This window comes from Gossypium arboreum, chromosome 6 (assembly GCF_025698485.1).
Source record: "Gossypium arboreum isolate Shixiya-1 chromosome 6, ASM2569848v2, whole genome shotgun sequence".
Taxonomy (NCBI): domain Eukaryota; kingdom Viridiplantae; phylum Streptophyta; class Magnoliopsida; order Malvales; family Malvaceae; genus Gossypium; species Gossypium arboreum.
Window position 1 is genome coordinate 2,537,702 of NC_069075.1, and position 16,204 is coordinate 2,553,905.

Sequence of the window (16,204 nt, forward strand, 5' to 3'; positions counted from 1 at the left end):
TGGGGCTGGCTATGTACTTTCTGATTTGATTGATGGAAGTGTTTGGAAAATGTTTACAGAGTTCAATCAACAGTCAGTTTTTGACAATTCATTGCACTTTAACAGTGGACAGAAAAGCCATTAAAGCTGGCAGATTTTCTTCATATAAGTTTTTAAAAAATTAAAAAAATAAAAATTATTAATAACATTAATTTTTTTAACTCCATTCAATTAATTTTTTATTATTTATTGAAGCAATATTCAAATAATCGATCCAATTTGAGTCAGAAAACATTGCATGCTAACTGTTTCCACTACATTTCATTTGCATTCAAAAGTTACAAATGAAGCAAAAATAGAAAGAAAAAAAAATGAATGACTTTATATTACATCCACAAATTGCAAGTGGCAATTGCAAATAAACCCCTCAAAATAGTACAAAATCCTGCTTTGGGGTTTGCTTGGATTTTAGCTAAAAATTGAATTCAAGGATCATGGCATTAAAATTGTTTTTGGGTTTTAGTGCTGCATCGGGTATCTTACTCCTGCTGCTAGTACTCTTTGCTGTTGTATCTGAATCATCATAATAGAAAAAAAAATGGTATGTAAATTAATTAATACTGATAATTAAAAATTGCATTTTTCCTTCAGTATATAAAAATTGGGTTAAAATATGTAATTAGCCCCTATACTTTAATAAACTTTAAGATTTAATCCTTATACTTTTCTAAGTTAAAATTCCCAGTTCAATCATTAAGTTTTTTATCAAAATTTATCATCTTAGGATATTAATTAGGCAGTTCTCGGATGAAAATAAATAAATAAATAATGGTTATGATTGGATTACGAATTTTAGATTAAAAAAAAGAGGGTTTTATTTTTAATTTTAAAAGTATAGGATTAAATCTTGAATCCTGTAAAATTACAGGGATTAATGACATATATTAATATATGAAATGAAATGCAAAAGAACAAAACTCAGTGAAAATAGTACCTGGAAAAGTTCATGCAGTTTGTTCTTGAGGAAACAGTACTCATGTTCTAGCACCTCTAATGCACTCAAGCACCTGCATCCATACCCAAACTTTTTATCACTTAATTCAACAATCGTTAAAAGATATCAAATTTTTATTATTTCGATTTAGAAGGAAATATAATCTATGTTGTGAGTTATATAATATATATAGGTAAAAGTATCAACAAGATCTTTATATTAAAAGTTTTACTAAAAAATAGTACTTTAGTAGATGCATATTAGATCAAAGAGTAAATTAAACATTCTACTAAAAACTCTATACATATCTATTGTTAAAGATTGATCTTTGTACTTAAAATAAGATACACATGACATGTCACGTGTAACTATATGATTAATTTATTAATCAGACCAATTTTAATGATAGAAAATATTGATTTTTTAAAATTATTTTACTCTTTGATTTTTATCTATGCTAGTTTTATCTAATGTTGCATTTAAAAAACCAAGAAGGTGGGGGCCTTGAAGCACAAAAGTAGAGGCAGAAAAGAAGGGAGGGGCGAAAGCAGCATGTATATACCCAGCACGGTTGTTCTGGTCAGAAGCGGCTCGAAAGGCAAGGCAAACATTTCTTATCCTTTTAGCACCAATACTGGAACTACTTCCCATGAACTGATTCAAATGGATTCCCATTTTGTTGTAATCCGAGAACTCTCTATCCATCCTGTTACCATATACATTACCAAATTCATAAATAGACTCAACAAGGAAAAAGTAAAACAATGAACAAAAGAGAATAAATCATTACAGTAATGATCTGAGGTTCCGTAATAGCTTCTCGGATTCATGGAAGTAAATGTTGACAACTTCAGATACGAAGTTTGGGGAAGTTTCGTCTTGAAGCTGTTGAAGTTGCAAGAATTGCTCGTCTAATATCCCCTAATGAACATAAAAAAAAAAAAAAAAAAAGAAACACCATTATCATGAGCTTTGTAATACTAAAAACTAAACCAAACCAGCAATCAACTATGTCTAAGAACACACCTGGTGGAAGAGGAAGGAGAGCAAACGATTCATGTCGGCTCGCAACCGATCGGCAGCCAACCCCAACATCCACAATGGCAGACCCGTTTTGGCTAGTGGTATAAGTTGACCCAAAAACGAAAATGGATTTGTTTTTTTCTCTCTCTAAGTCTCTTTTTGTTGGTTGGTTTCACTCTTTTCAGGGGTTTGGGTTTTTTTTTTTTTTTTTTTTCCAGTGGAAATTTCTTCGCACTTGAAAGCCTTAAGTTCAACAGCTATTTATAGTGTGGGAGATTAGCTAGCTTGGCTGGACCCAAGCTTCAACTCCCAAAACTATAAAATATTAGTAAAAGAATAATATTCCTAAAAAGGGTTAAATTGGTCTAAATTTCAAATTATTATAATTATGGGTATTATATAATTTAGGCAATTTTATAGTTTCTTATAAATAAATTTGAATCATAATTGTTAGAACTGACTAGGATATCAATCCAGGCAAATAGTTAAACTGATTTTTAATTGATTTTTGAGCAAACCACTTGAAATTGGTTAAACCGATGGCTAAACTAATTTTCTCTATTTTTAAATATTTTTTCTAAATATTTTAATAATTTTTAGTTAAAATTGTATTGATTAGTCGAACCGAGAACTGGTACTGATGGTCTGACTAATTTGATCACTAGTCGATTTTAAAAATCTTGGTGTGAACCTACTACATTAATAGTTTGAATCTAACATATTAAAAAAAATACTCTTAAATTTTATTGAAACTATATGTGTGAATATGTGTTTAACACGTTAGGTATTTGTTCATGTGATAAGTACATTCATATTTATAATTTAATCCACATATTTTGAAAATACTTCAAGTCATATTCAAATTGGCATTTATTGCCTATATTGACGGATAAATTGATGAAAGTACATAATTGATGCAATATCAATACTTTTATAATTTAATTTAAACATTTTGAACTTTAAGAACTAATTTAAAATCTGAATGATAATTTAAAGACGTATAGTGCAATTAACCCATAAAAATATTTAGTCATCGATACCCTCCTATATGTGTTACTTATGTGAAAATGTAAATAACAAGAAATGTTATCCATCCACCAAAAGTATTGATTAAAATATATTTTCTTAATAATTTCACCGGTCATGTTGTTTATGATTAGAACTACTCAATCCCTCTCCAACCCATAAATCAGAGGCTAATGTACTTTAGCACATGTTAAAAACTGACCTAAATACGTCAACATAAAATACACGTGACATACTATATATTATTATTTAATTATTTAATTTACTCTTTGACATAACGTATAAAAAATATTTTATTTATTTTTAACAAAAAACTAAAATATAATCTAACTTTTAATACAAATATTTGATTCAGTTTTAAAAATAATAGAAGGTGAAATATAATTACCGACATGGAGGAGGAATGTTAAGGCAAAGAAAAAAATAAAAGGTGTGAGCTACTGGCAACGTTCACGTGCACTGTTGCTTGTGTCGCCATGCTATGGCAAATGCGGCGTTCCCATCTCTGACGCCCTCGCCCACGCCCAGGGCTTGGCCGACAATTGCCTGCATTTACTTCGCCACCTTTTAACACATACTACAGAAATAAATTAAACAAAATAACCAAACATGAACCCTAACTTTTTTCACCTACACCCACATAAATTTATTTACTTTTTTCACACATGCTGCCAAAACAAACACACACCCACACACACAGTGGTTTCTGCTGCTTCACTTTTGACATTTCTTTTTATCTCTCCCTTTTCTCGAGAAAATGGTTTGAGGTTTACAGTCGGATAATAATTTACAATCTGCATTGGAGTATGGGAGAGAAGGTTAAAAATACAACAGGAAGCGCCCGCTAAACAAGGGGTAAACTGTGACAGATTGAATGGGAGGACACGTGGCGAAATGGGTAGTGCTTTGATTTTTCTATTTTTTTTATGTATATCAATATGGTGTGGTAGATGATGATGATTAGACTTTTTGAAGAGAGTGGATGGTAATGAGTAAATATTTGGAACCAATTTGGTGTGGGTTTATAACTCAATAATGCAAGCACTAAAATATAGGTGTGATTCTTTCCCTTTATATGGGACCATCAATTTAATCAAATTTTATTACATTAACTTCACCTTTAATTTTCGGTTAAAGTTGAACTTTTTATATTTACTGAATAACTAGATGACTCTTTTTTATCATTTTATTTTAGTTTCATCACTATTTAGATTAGGGATGGTAATAAAGCGGGATAGATACAGATATGGTTAAATTCACTACTATTCTATAGTTGGTATACTCTACTTTTCACCCTTCTATTTCTCTATCCCTTCTATTTCTCTATCCATGTATAATCTTGAAAATACGATCATCTCTATGGACGTTAGATGCATCCATCTTTACTATGCCACGCTTCATTTTAGTTTATTTTTATTAATTATTTCTAATATTTTTAACTTTTTCAAGTAAATATTTAAACACAATTCTTTAAATACAAAATATATGGATTTTTCTATAACACGTAATTATAATTTTACCAATAATTTCATATAATGAGATAGGACAAAGTAGGTTAAGCAATTATTATAATAACTCTATACTCCCTCTACAAGAAAAAAAAAATCATCCCATCCCATCTCACATCTACTTTTCAAAAATAATCGCTTTGTTTAAAATAAATCGATTCTAAACCCAATCAACAATTCAAGTTCCGTCATAAACTAAATTCACCTAAATTCAAAAAAATTTTATTCAAATCTCGACTCGTATAGACGGAGTCTCAATCTGAATGGATAGCTCAACTTCTAATCTTTTAAATGTGAGAAAGGAAAATACTAAACACCCTAATCACATTTTTTAAAAAAGCATATAATATATAAAACCCCTGAAATCTGAAAACTTGGATTATCTTTAGCATAGATAGCTCAAAAGGAGTTGCTTGACTAATCAAAGACTAATACTCCATTTTACTTTTCCTTTTTTTTTTTTTTGTTTGTATTATTGACTAATTAAAAATTCAAATAAAGAAAAAGGTGACATTGTCTTGTAAAATAGAGAAACTGTGGGGGTGAAAAGAACAAAGAAAGAAACACATTGACATTGGGAGAAGATGAAGTGAGTAGTTTATTGAAAATATTATTAAAAATGTTGTCGAGGAATTAATGATAGCAGTCTCAAAGTCAGGTATATGATATGGGTTTAACCATTATTTTATTCATAGTTTTGATTGGAGGAACAAAGCATATGCATGTTCTTTTGCTTACACTCAGACATTCATTCATTGCATGCTCACTTCAAAACCATGCTTTCTTTTGACGTAAGCAAATGCTTGCTGTTTTCTCTCATAATTAACTCTTATTTTTTTTTCAATATACTAATTATGCATATACTTTTTAATATTAGCTATATAGAATCTACATTATCTAAACTTAAAAGGGTATAAATATGTGTATAATATAATTATATTAATTTTTATTATAATCTTTTGAATCTTATCTGTAGTGAATAAAAAAGCGAATTCTCTTTGTCTATATACGTATATATATTAATGTAAATGGTGTTTCTTGAACAATCTCATTATGGCCCCTCCCAACCCATAAATAAAATGATATATAATGCGCTTCAGCACACTCGAACTCACATTCTCCTACATTTTTAGCAACAACATCAACACTTAATCATTTGAAAAAATATATATTTATTAAAAAGGGTTTGCTAAAATGATAATAATATGTTTGTTTGTGTTAAATGTAATAATTGACATGAATTTCAATGTAATAAAAATAATCACATCAACATGAAAAGTTTTTTTAGAAAAAGGAATACTGTTAGTGAACTCGAGAAACAAAACATGTTTTTAGCTTTTAATGTAGTATTTAAAATGTTAATTAAGCAGCGTTTGCATGCGTAAAATTGGCAATTGTGTCGTCTCTAGTAAGACTAAATAAAGGAAAGGTAGCATGCTTTGGTCTATAGATTACTGAATAATGAACCCCCAAAAACTTTTGTTTAAAGGAAGCACTTTTTGAAGGCGTTTATACCAAAGTCATTTAACGTAGCCTAAACTACTAAAACCATCTTTAAATTACTTTTTTTATAGGTTTTGGTCTGTTTGTTCGTTTTGACACAATATTTAGAACACTTATAACGCGTTTTAGTACACTCAAATTCATGTCCTCTTACATTGATAATAATATCTATACTGAATCGAGTTAAAACTCAATTAAAAAATAAATATATTTATATATATTATATTTTGCGACATCTACTACATAAATGAAAGAAAAGTTAATATCAAAATTATATTTATGAAAAATATTCAAAATTGAATCATAACTAAAGTGATAACCCACTCATGAATAAGTTTTATTTAGGGTTAGGTATATTATGTTTTTCGTAATTAAGTATTTTATATAAAATGGCGAAAAAAAAGTAAAACATCATTATTTTGATATTCATTATTTCATTAAAATCAAATATAAAATAATTTTCTTAATCAATTTATCATTAAACTGATTTATAATATCAATTCAATTAAATAAATATATAATGAAATCGGAAATTTCATTTACACATTAAATGCGAAAAAAATATAATGGTTTACCTAGATAAAATAACAAGTTGAATTTTACTAACTTTGTAATTAAATTAAAATATTAATTAAGTTAATTAAATATAAAAATATTATTATAAATAGTTATTTCAGTCATTATTGGATGAAAAAGAAACCAATTTTTTTTTTTTTTGCTTGTTGTGAACTAATAATATAAAATGTAATGAATATACTTTGTGTCTTTATTTGCTTAGAAATTCCAAATGTTGGGGAGAGTGAGTCTATAAAGTTGAAATCATGTCTTTTTATTATTCCATTGCTTAAGTTTTTAATTGGTTTCAAAACCCATGAGGTCATACCAGCCATAACTTCCACTTTTAATAATTGAGACCACTCATTGCTCTCTATATACATCATATTATTTATGTATATGGTTTATTATAATGTTTATTACTTAATTTGATTTTAGTGTTTAAATAGGTACTTGATTTGGTATTCAGGTGTGTTTGAATTTGATCTGATTCGAAATAAAAATTTTAAATTTTTTAATATTTATATTATTATAGTTAGTTATCGATAATTGTCACATAAATTACATAATATATTAAACTTAAATATTACAATGGGTCAAGCTACCCCAAGGCTCGAAGATTGGAGTTCAAGTCGGATCCATATTTTAAATAGACTTAATTTTTTATGCTTAATATTTTTATCTAAACTCTTTTAATTTTCAAATGAAATTGACTCTTGAACATCTCAAATATAGATACGCATATCATTCAAACAAGTATGTCTATTATAGAAACAAATAGCACTTAGACACGTGCATTTATTCTGACATAATTGTTCAAATAGATGCCTATTTGGTTAGGTTATTACCTTAAAACTTGAAAAACACGCAATTAACACATTTATCCGGTTGCACAATTCGGATTTGATCTTATGTTTGTGGGGTTTTACTCTAATTTCTTTAAAACAATAGCTTATTTAAATTTGATGATGTAATCTCACTCTCGTATGGATGAAAAAAATCTCCCACTAAATCTTTTCTCAATAAAAGCTTAGTTGAAATTGTTGCAACAATTTGATTGCATAACAAAACTTACTTAGTAATATTCCTCACAATGAACTCTCTAATTCTTTTATGCATAAAGCCATGTCTTCGAGTTATTGATCTTTCATGAGTTAAGAATAAACCTCTAAATTTTTACTGAAATCTAGATGAAAAAACATATTTAAAATGGTATTAAAACTTATTAAAATTGTATAAAAGTCATCAAAAATTTATTAGAGATATTAAAATTGATATAAATTTATAAAAATTATAAAAAAAAATCATAAAAACTTGAACTGAACTGGACTGGATCAATCAGCTTCACCGATTAGATCAAAATCAACAAAGGTATCGATCTGAAAAAGCCATTAGACCGATTGATTTAGGAACCGAACGGTTGAACCAATTTTTATTTGTTTTTTACTTTTTTTTAAATTTTTAATGTTTATTTAATTAAACTGGATGAATTAATCGAACTGGCAAACTCATGGCCAGATCAGTTCAACCATCAGTCCAGTTATGAAAATCTTAGTCATAATATTTGATTCTAACATATGCTAATAGTTGGATAATGAAATTTTGATTTGATAAATATATTAAAAAATAAAAAATTCGTTCAACCACCTGATTCCCAAGTCAATCGGTCTAATGGCCTTTCCTGAACGGTACCCTCGTTGATTTCATGCTAACTAGTCCAGTTCAAGTTTGTATGATTTTTAAATAATTTTATAAGTTTATATCAATTTTAATATTCTTTTACAATTTGTATTATTTTAAGAACTCTAATACATTTTGTTACTTTTAAATATTTTAAATAAATTTTATTAGTTTCATAATTTTTTTATAATTTATTAGATTTATTATAATATTTATAATTTTTATATTTTATAATTTTAATAAGTTAATATCAATTTTAATATTTCTAATATTTAATATTTTTTATTTTTATAATTTTTTCTAATTTTTTACAAATTTTTATGACTTTTTAATTATTTTATGAGAAAAATATTAGATTAAACCGAAGATGTCATATGTCACCATTTGATTGATCCATCAATTTATTTTAACAGTCAATGTGGTCAATGATGGAAACCATTAACAAATGGGCTTAATTGATTATTTTAATTAATAACAGGGACTAAATTATATGCGAATTTAATACAAGAGCCTAATTAGTTATTTTACATTTTCTTAAAGATTTTTTGACATATAAATCTTAATTTATATCATATAAAATTTAAATATGTTATAATATAAATATTAAAAATACTTTAAGTTGTTACCTTTAGAAATTCAATCAAAGAAATATATAATCATAGTAAAAATATATAAATAAAATTATTAAATATTAAATAAAAACAATAAACTCATATTTTAAATTCTACAACTTAATCAACTATATATAATATACATAAACCTCACATCCAAACCGGAAACTCCCCGGCCGAAGACCTCGATTTGATTGAATTGTGGAGTCGGGGGCATAAGCAAAATTCCATTACTAAAAACAAAGGCTTACAAGAACACAGACTCGAAGAGAGAAGCTGGGCAGCCCAATCAACAAGACTAGGAACCATACACAAAAGATTGACTCCAATGGTATTTAGGATCAACCATTGGAGCTTGGTTGCCAATGCATTGGCACCATGTTTTGAAATACCATTGCCAAATATTGCAGCCTCCCAAGCTTTCATCACAATGTTCTTTCGTTCTAATTGACACCCCCATTAGGCCAAAAGCCAACACCTTCCAATTGATTTAATAAAACTTGCATGCCAAAGTTCAGAACTTTGCAAGAGCATGATCAAGTTTTTATTATTTTTGCAGTTTGAAAAGGTGAAAATCATAAAAATTTTGAACTTTGACAACGATGGTGTGATTAAAATGATAATGGGGTTCTAAAGAAAAACTGGGTTTTACTGTGGGAAAAAAAATGAAAAAGGTGTGGATTATAGAAAGAAAAAATAGCAAGGAGAAAAGGACAAAGAGAGAGATGAGGTGATAAGGTGATGTTGTGTTAGATAACAAGAGATTTGAGATATGAAATCAAATAAAATCAAAGATATTTTTGTGTTACCCTTTTGTTTTAGCCCTTTAATTTTCTAAAATAATCTGATTTTGTCATTTTCATGGATTAGATATTATTTTTCAGATTTTCTTTTTTTCTTTTTTCCCCTCTTCATATATTTCTTCACTTCATTCTCCTTATCTAAAAACCCAAAGTTCTCCCCTTTTTTCACTATTCAGAAAAAAAAGAGACTATTAGGTGTCTAAGAAGTTAAAAACAATTGCAGAGAAACAGTGAGAGAAAAATGGCTGCAAATGCTTCAATCTTTAGGTCTCCAGCTCAACCCTTTCAACCCTTTTCAGCTACTAACCGAATGAGAGGTACAATAGGGCAAAGTTCAATCCTTTCCATTTGTTACTTATTCAATCAATCTATTGTTTTTTCCTTGTATGTTTCCTTGATTTTCATACTGTTGTGGTGGTATTTTGTGTTGTTTTTTATTCTTTGAGAAATTATTGTGTGGAAACTTGCTTAATTGATCTTTTAGTGTTGTTTGACTTCCATAGCTAGGCCTAGCCAATGGCATTTTAACAGCTTTGTTGTTCCTTTTGATTAAACAGAAGCTAATTTTCATGTAAGAAAGATCAATTATTTCAGGGTTCATCACTGCAGCTCTTTGTTGATCTCAATTTGACCCTTAATAAACTATCAAACCATCTTTCTTGATTTATATTGGGAAATATATTGAAGAAAAATGGAATCATCCAATCATTTTATCTTCAATTTAAAAGTTATTTAATGTTGTATCATGGTTTTCCCATGTTGTATTAAACATGACTTTTATGCATAAAGTGGCAAATAGGTAATCGTTGCTCGGACTCTTCATTTTTCATAAAGTACTTGTGTCCAACACACAGAAACGAGGATATGACCTCCAAAAATCCTTTAAATACATGGAAAATTTTTGAAAAACTGATTATACCCATGTCGGATATGCACCCGAGTCTGACTAAACATAGTTCCCTTGCATAACTAATTTGAAATTATACCATTTGAGCCATAAAATCCAAATACCATGCAAAATAGCTAAGAGTTTTGTATTTTTTTTCAATAGCAGCTAGTAGCTTTATGGGTGCTTCATTGCGAAATAAATCTCCAAAGAAGAAAAGATCAGCCAATATTAATGGGAAAGTGAGTGCTACTGCTACTGTTACAGCAAGTCCTATGCAAGAAATTAAAGAGTATGAACTCAAGCTCCCTTCTTTTTGGTTAAGCCTTAAGTGGGAAATATAGAGGAATTTGCATGCCAAAGTTATATGTACCTCTCATTGTAAACCAATCGACAGGTATCCGCTCCCTTCGTGGGCAATGTTCGAACTAGGGAAGGCTCCGGTATATTGGAAAACCATGAACGGTCTTCCTCCTACCTCTGTAAGTTCACCATTGCTAGTTTTTTATATGCTGCTTAAGCTACTCTTTTAGTCTGTTTTTTTTTTGCTATAGAGATTGCCTTTTTTTTTTATGACAGGGAGAAAAGTTGAAGCTTTTCTACAATCCAGAAGCAAGCAAACTCGCTCCGAACGAAGAGTTCGGGATTGCTTTTAATGGTAATTTCTCATACCCTTTACCCCCCAAACAGATAATTGTTGATTCCCACAATTTGGTTTCCATTCCCAAGCTCAAAATGACTAGAATCCGATGAAATGTAACTCTGCAGGAGGTTTCAATCAACCTATCATGTGTGGTGGTGAACCTAGACAAATGCTAAAGAAAGCTCGAGGCAAAGTTGATAATCCGATATACACCATCCAGATATGCATCCCTAAGCATGGTTTGTGTCTATTTTACGAATTCGATTTCCTTTTATCAGGAAATTTAACTCGATCCTTTCTTTGGCAGCTGTGAACTTGATCTTCTCATTCACAAATGGAGTTGATTGGGATGGTCCTTACAGACTCCAATTCCAAGTTCCAAAAGCATGGCAAAACAGACCGATTGAATTCTTTAACCAGGTACGAGTACAAGGATACGATGTTCCGAGCTCTCGTTATACATTTCATACTCACACGTATTGTTGTTGCAGGGTTTGGCAGAGGAGCTGAGTAAAGAAGGTGCATGTGACAGAGCAATATTTCCAGACACGAGTATTGTTGTGGATAGATGTGCTATGATTGGCAACTTGTCTAAAGAAGGAGTAAGTTATAAAAAATACATGTTTTATTTTTATGGTTCTTTTTAATGTTCGATTTATGCATGAATTCCATGAATAAAACATCGTTTTACAGGGTGATCGATGCAGTCTTGATTGGGTTCCTGGATGTATGGATCCTACTTCACACTTATATAACCCTTTGGCTAATGTAGATGATGGATCTTGCCCTCTTGATTCTGATGTTGAAGAGTAGTGGTCATACACCTGCATTTCATACAATGTAATATTTTAATTATTCAGTATAGATATTTTAATTATTCAGTATAGTTTTCTTAAAGATTAAAATGTGACCATTGTTGTATAGAATGTAGCATTAAGCATGAAGATATATTGAAAATGGGAAAATTTTCCTTTAGTCCCTCTTATAATTAAATCATTCAAAAGCCCTTTTCGGGGCCAAAATCATTTGAGGTTTTCCCATTATTCAATTGAATTTGATTTGCCATAATTTATTCGATCATTTTTTAACAAAAAATGTGATGAAAACATGGTTATCTGAACTGAATCAGATTGACCAATCGAATCAATTGGACAATAAACCAACAAGAAACCCGTCCAAAGCCCAGTGCGAACTAGTTCAATTAGACTAAAAATTGATTAAACTGATTTTTATTTATTTTTATTTTTGTTAGTCTTTAATGATTTATTTAACGAATCATTTAAATTAATTAGATCAATTAAACCGATAAACTAAAGACTTAGCCGATTCAATTATTGATGAACTGAAAAACTTGGCTGAAATTGAACATTTAAAAACAAGTTCATTTGGCTACTATTAGTGACTATTGATTACATTACACTGCCCCATTCTGCCATTTCTAGCTTTTTAGCCTAACTTCATGGTACCTGAAGCAACTGCAGATTTTCTCCTGCTCTCTATATACTTGCCCGCGAGCGAATCGAATAAAATCCCGGCACCGACGCCAACCGCCAGATCGATCGTGTAATGACCCCTCGTACCGAGCAATCTCACGGCTTGAAGTACATTGAGTATGTCAAACAACCATGCTAATTCCCATCTCTGCATTCGCCTCATGTCTAACGAAGCAATCACCGATCCGGCAACATGGCCGGAGTAGAAGAGGAAAAAAGATACATTCCCTACCGGAAAATCCATTCCTGACCCCACAAATTCCTGCCATTGATGAACTCTTACAATCATATATATGTATATCAATGTTTTGATATCATAACATTTCAAATCACAAAAAATAGAGGGGAACAGGAAACGATTCGCAGACCGATCGGGTAAGTCAGATTTTAATTTAACAGATTTTAATTTAAATCTTCTAACATCCGAACTGACCTCAAAAAAAAGGAAAACTCCATGATTCCAGCTGATTCCGACCCAAAAATTTATATAAAATTTTTTCGGAGGGATTGATACGGTTAGCTTATTTTTTATCTCACCTATATTATTGCTATAATATTTAATCTCATTGAAACCCTTATTTTTATACTAACCGCAAATAAAACATCACTCGTCCAAACTCACCCATAGTCTTTACACGATTAAATAAAATACATATTATAAAATCTTATAAAAAAATTGCTTAATTAAAATAATAGTTAAATATTAGAAAATCATAAAAATTGTATAATTTAAAAGATTGATATTTGGGTAAATTGACCATTGGAGTTTGACCCAAACTCTAAATCTAAAATTTTAATTAAAAAATTAAAAGTCTGCTCATTTAGGTCGAATCCAATGGCTTGATATTTTTTTTAATAGGTAAATATAACTTTTAGTCCCCAACTTGATAATTCTGTTCATTTTGATACCTTAATATTTTCATTTTTGCTAACTCCAAATCTCTGAACTTACTCCAAAACTTGATAAAGTATCGCTTTGAAATTGTCACATCATCCCTTAAAAATGCTTTAAGTATAACTTGGCATAATCTCATAGCGTTATATTATCAAATTTTTCCACTCCCAAGTTTAATTATTAAAATAGACTTAATTGTCGAGTTAAAGTATTAAACTGGAAAAAAAAAATTATGTACCAAAGTGAACCTAATTATTAAGTTCAGGGACTAAAAACTTATAATCACCCTTTTGTAATCCCTAGTTCAAATCTAAGGGAAAGCAACCGGGTTGCCATTTTAATCGTTTGATCCATACTAGGGAGCACCGTGGGTGGTGGCAAAACTCATTGAAACGGCGGTAAGTTGCCAAAATAGATAAATAATAAATGACAAAGCTGCGTTACACGGCGCAGCAAAAATGAGAGTACCCGGCGGCGGGCGGCGTGTCATAGAAATTAGATTAAAGAATTAAACCTGAGGTAATGGCAGCTGCGTTGAGTAACCAAGAATCCCACGACACGTAAACATGAACAGAGCAGAAATTGTCGCCCTTGGTCGACCTTCAACGACCCATGTCCCTATTATATAGACTGATTGCATCGCAACAAATACCTTCAAAAAATATAAATATAATCAAAGTTCATCAGACCATTAATCTAAGCACAAATTAAGGGATTTCATTTACCTAATTTGAAAATGTTTGAAAAAAAAACAATGGGGTTTATAAGTTTTAAACATGCAAGCAAGAAATAAACAAAACCACATTGGCTTGTTCTTTAGGATAGTTAGATCAGATCAAAGTAAAGGGGGGAAAAGTTGAACATATTTAATTAAAATACCGTGTTAAGAGCAGCTAAAAGGGAATTAAGTTCCGGCCATGAAGCCAAGGCGCGGTGGAAAGATCGTGTGACGACGAACCCCAGATCAAACGGCGGGGATGAATCCGGTACCATCCGGAGCGTGTACTCCACGTATATGAAAAACAAGAACCACGCCGCGAAAAAACAGGGTAAGCGGTGGTATTTAGCGACGTAAACGACGTCGTCGAGTGTCCACTTCATGAACGATGCTTTCCCGTTAGAAATGTCACCACCATTGCCATGATTAACGCCGGTTTTCTTAGCAGCTGTGCCGTTGACCTTGCCGTTGGATTTGGGGGAACGTTTGTAACCGGGGCTGAGAACGGTCGTCGTGGCGGCGGTTGCCTCGGCGGTCTTCATGGTTGCCAGTGGTGCTCAACGAGAAGAGAGATGCAAAAGAAAGTGACAGTGTTTTTTGTGAATAATTTGTGAAAGAAAAAAAAAAGGGGAAATTATAATGGCGGGGTTTCCTAAGAATTGTCGATGAGAAAAGCAATCCTAAAAACATAAAAGTCTTTTTTTTCTGTTAAAAATATTTATTAATTTTTTATGAAATTATTTTAAAAACAAATAATGAAAATTTAGAAAAATTATGCATGAGATTCCAAATTAGTTTAATATTTTTATCATATGTTTCGGAATATCGTCTTTTTCTTATATATTAAATAATTTGAAAATTTTTAATAAAAGGTATAATAATAAGTTTAGTCCTTGATATTTATATTTTTTGTTAAATTATCATATTTTTAAGGTGATTTTGATTATTAATTTTTTAAAAATAAGTTATTTTTAATAAAAATGAAATAAAAATTAATTTTTAAAGATGTTGGTGTGATAACGCATACGGTAATAATCCAAATGTATTTGATATTGGTATGACATTATTTATTTTATATGACACGTCAACAAGTAAGTTAAAATATAAAAATATTCAAAAATAAAAAATATAAATTCATAAAAATTTAAAAACATATAGTATCGTTGATTGCCATACAGTTTTTATGTTTAAAAATCTAAAACATTTTAATTATGATTTTAGTTATGTTGACGGGCTCTCATGTTTTATTTCATTTTCAACTTTTTTTTTCAGTTTTAAAATTGTCAATACCGTCTGATATGCTGATGGCATCAAAATATTATTTTTTTGAACAAATTATGGCTTAATGATTGGGAGGAAAATTGGGTGGTGCCGTTGACGGGAAACTATAGTAAATATCTATTTTCGTAAATAATTTTTCACTTATCCCATTTTGATAGATAAAAAAACAATTTAATTATTTGTAAAAATTAATGACAAAAAATATAAAATAATGATTAAATTTATCTGAAAGGGAAAAAAACTCCAAAAATAATTGTTCTTTTATCATATTTTATAAAGAAAAAATAGCAGAAAAAGTGGGTGTGATGAGTCTTAATTATAACATTTATTTCTTTTGGTGGGGTTATTCTTGGTTAATGATATGTTTGATTGAGTGTAGGATTAATGGAAGTCACATTCAGTTGTTTGATTCACTTTTTCAACCCAATAAGTTGAGGACCAAGAAGATAAATATGTTAAATGTATATATATATCTAAAAATATTAAGCATATGTTATTAATTTTAAATTATTATATTATATAATATTAAAATAGTTTAAATTAAATTCTTGAGTTATAATATAATTATATTAAATTATTCTTTTGAAATTTAAGTATTTTATTATT

The 16,204-nt window shown here is 29.7% G+C and overlaps 3 protein-coding genes across 4 annotated transcripts; 1 reads left to right on the forward strand and 2 right to left on the reverse strand.

Annotated features, from left to right (window-relative positions):
* Positions 1 to 191: 191 nt before the first annotated feature.
* Positions 192 to 2,227, reverse strand: LOC108485994 (pseudo histidine-containing phosphotransfer protein 6-like). Its single transcript, XM_017789825.2, has 5 exons — positions 2,000 to 2,227; positions 1,764 to 1,894; positions 1,536 to 1,679; positions 974 to 1,046; positions 192 to 552 (listed from the first exon to the last, which is right to left on the reverse strand). The coding sequence occupies exons 1-5, from the start codon at positions 2,066 to 2,068 to the stop codon at positions 499 to 501; spliced, it is 471 nt and encodes a 156-aa protein (XP_017645314.1). The 5' UTR covers positions 2,069 to 2,227; the 3' UTR covers positions 192 to 498.
* Positions 2,228 to 9,739: 7,512 nt separating this feature from the next.
* Positions 9,740 to 12,116, forward strand: LOC108485458 (protein POST-ILLUMINATION CHLOROPHYLL FLUORESCENCE INCREASE, chloroplastic). 2 transcript variants are annotated; one of them, XM_017789298.2, is made up of 8 exons: positions 9,740 to 9,999; positions 10,737 to 10,860; positions 10,966 to 11,050; positions 11,148 to 11,226; positions 11,337 to 11,450; positions 11,519 to 11,631; positions 11,703 to 11,813; positions 11,905 to 12,116. In XM_017789298.2, exons 1-8 carry the CDS (start codon positions 9,924 to 9,926, stop codon positions 12,022 to 12,024), a joined length of 822 nt encoding a protein of 273 aa, XP_017644787.1. In that variant the 5' UTR covers positions 9,740 to 9,923; the 3' UTR covers positions 12,025 to 12,116. The 2 variants fall into 2 exon arrangements, with proteins under 2 accessions (XP_017644787.1, XP_017644786.1); XM_017789297.2 differs by having other exon boundaries at positions 9,784 to 9,999; positions 10,734 to 10,860.
* A 426-nt stretch (positions 12,117 to 12,542) lies between these two features.
* Positions 12,543 to 15,004, reverse strand: LOC108484439 (phosphatidylcholine:diacylglycerol cholinephosphotransferase 1-like). Its single transcript, XM_017788226.2, has 3 exons — positions 14,479 to 15,004; positions 14,114 to 14,251; positions 12,543 to 12,966 (listed from the first exon to the last, which is right to left on the reverse strand). Exons 1-3 carry the CDS (start codon positions 14,857 to 14,859, stop codon positions 12,658 to 12,660), a joined length of 828 nt encoding a protein of 275 aa, XP_017643715.1. The 5' UTR covers positions 14,860 to 15,004; the 3' UTR covers positions 12,543 to 12,657.
* Between the last annotated feature and the right edge of the window lie 1,200 nt (positions 15,005 to 16,204).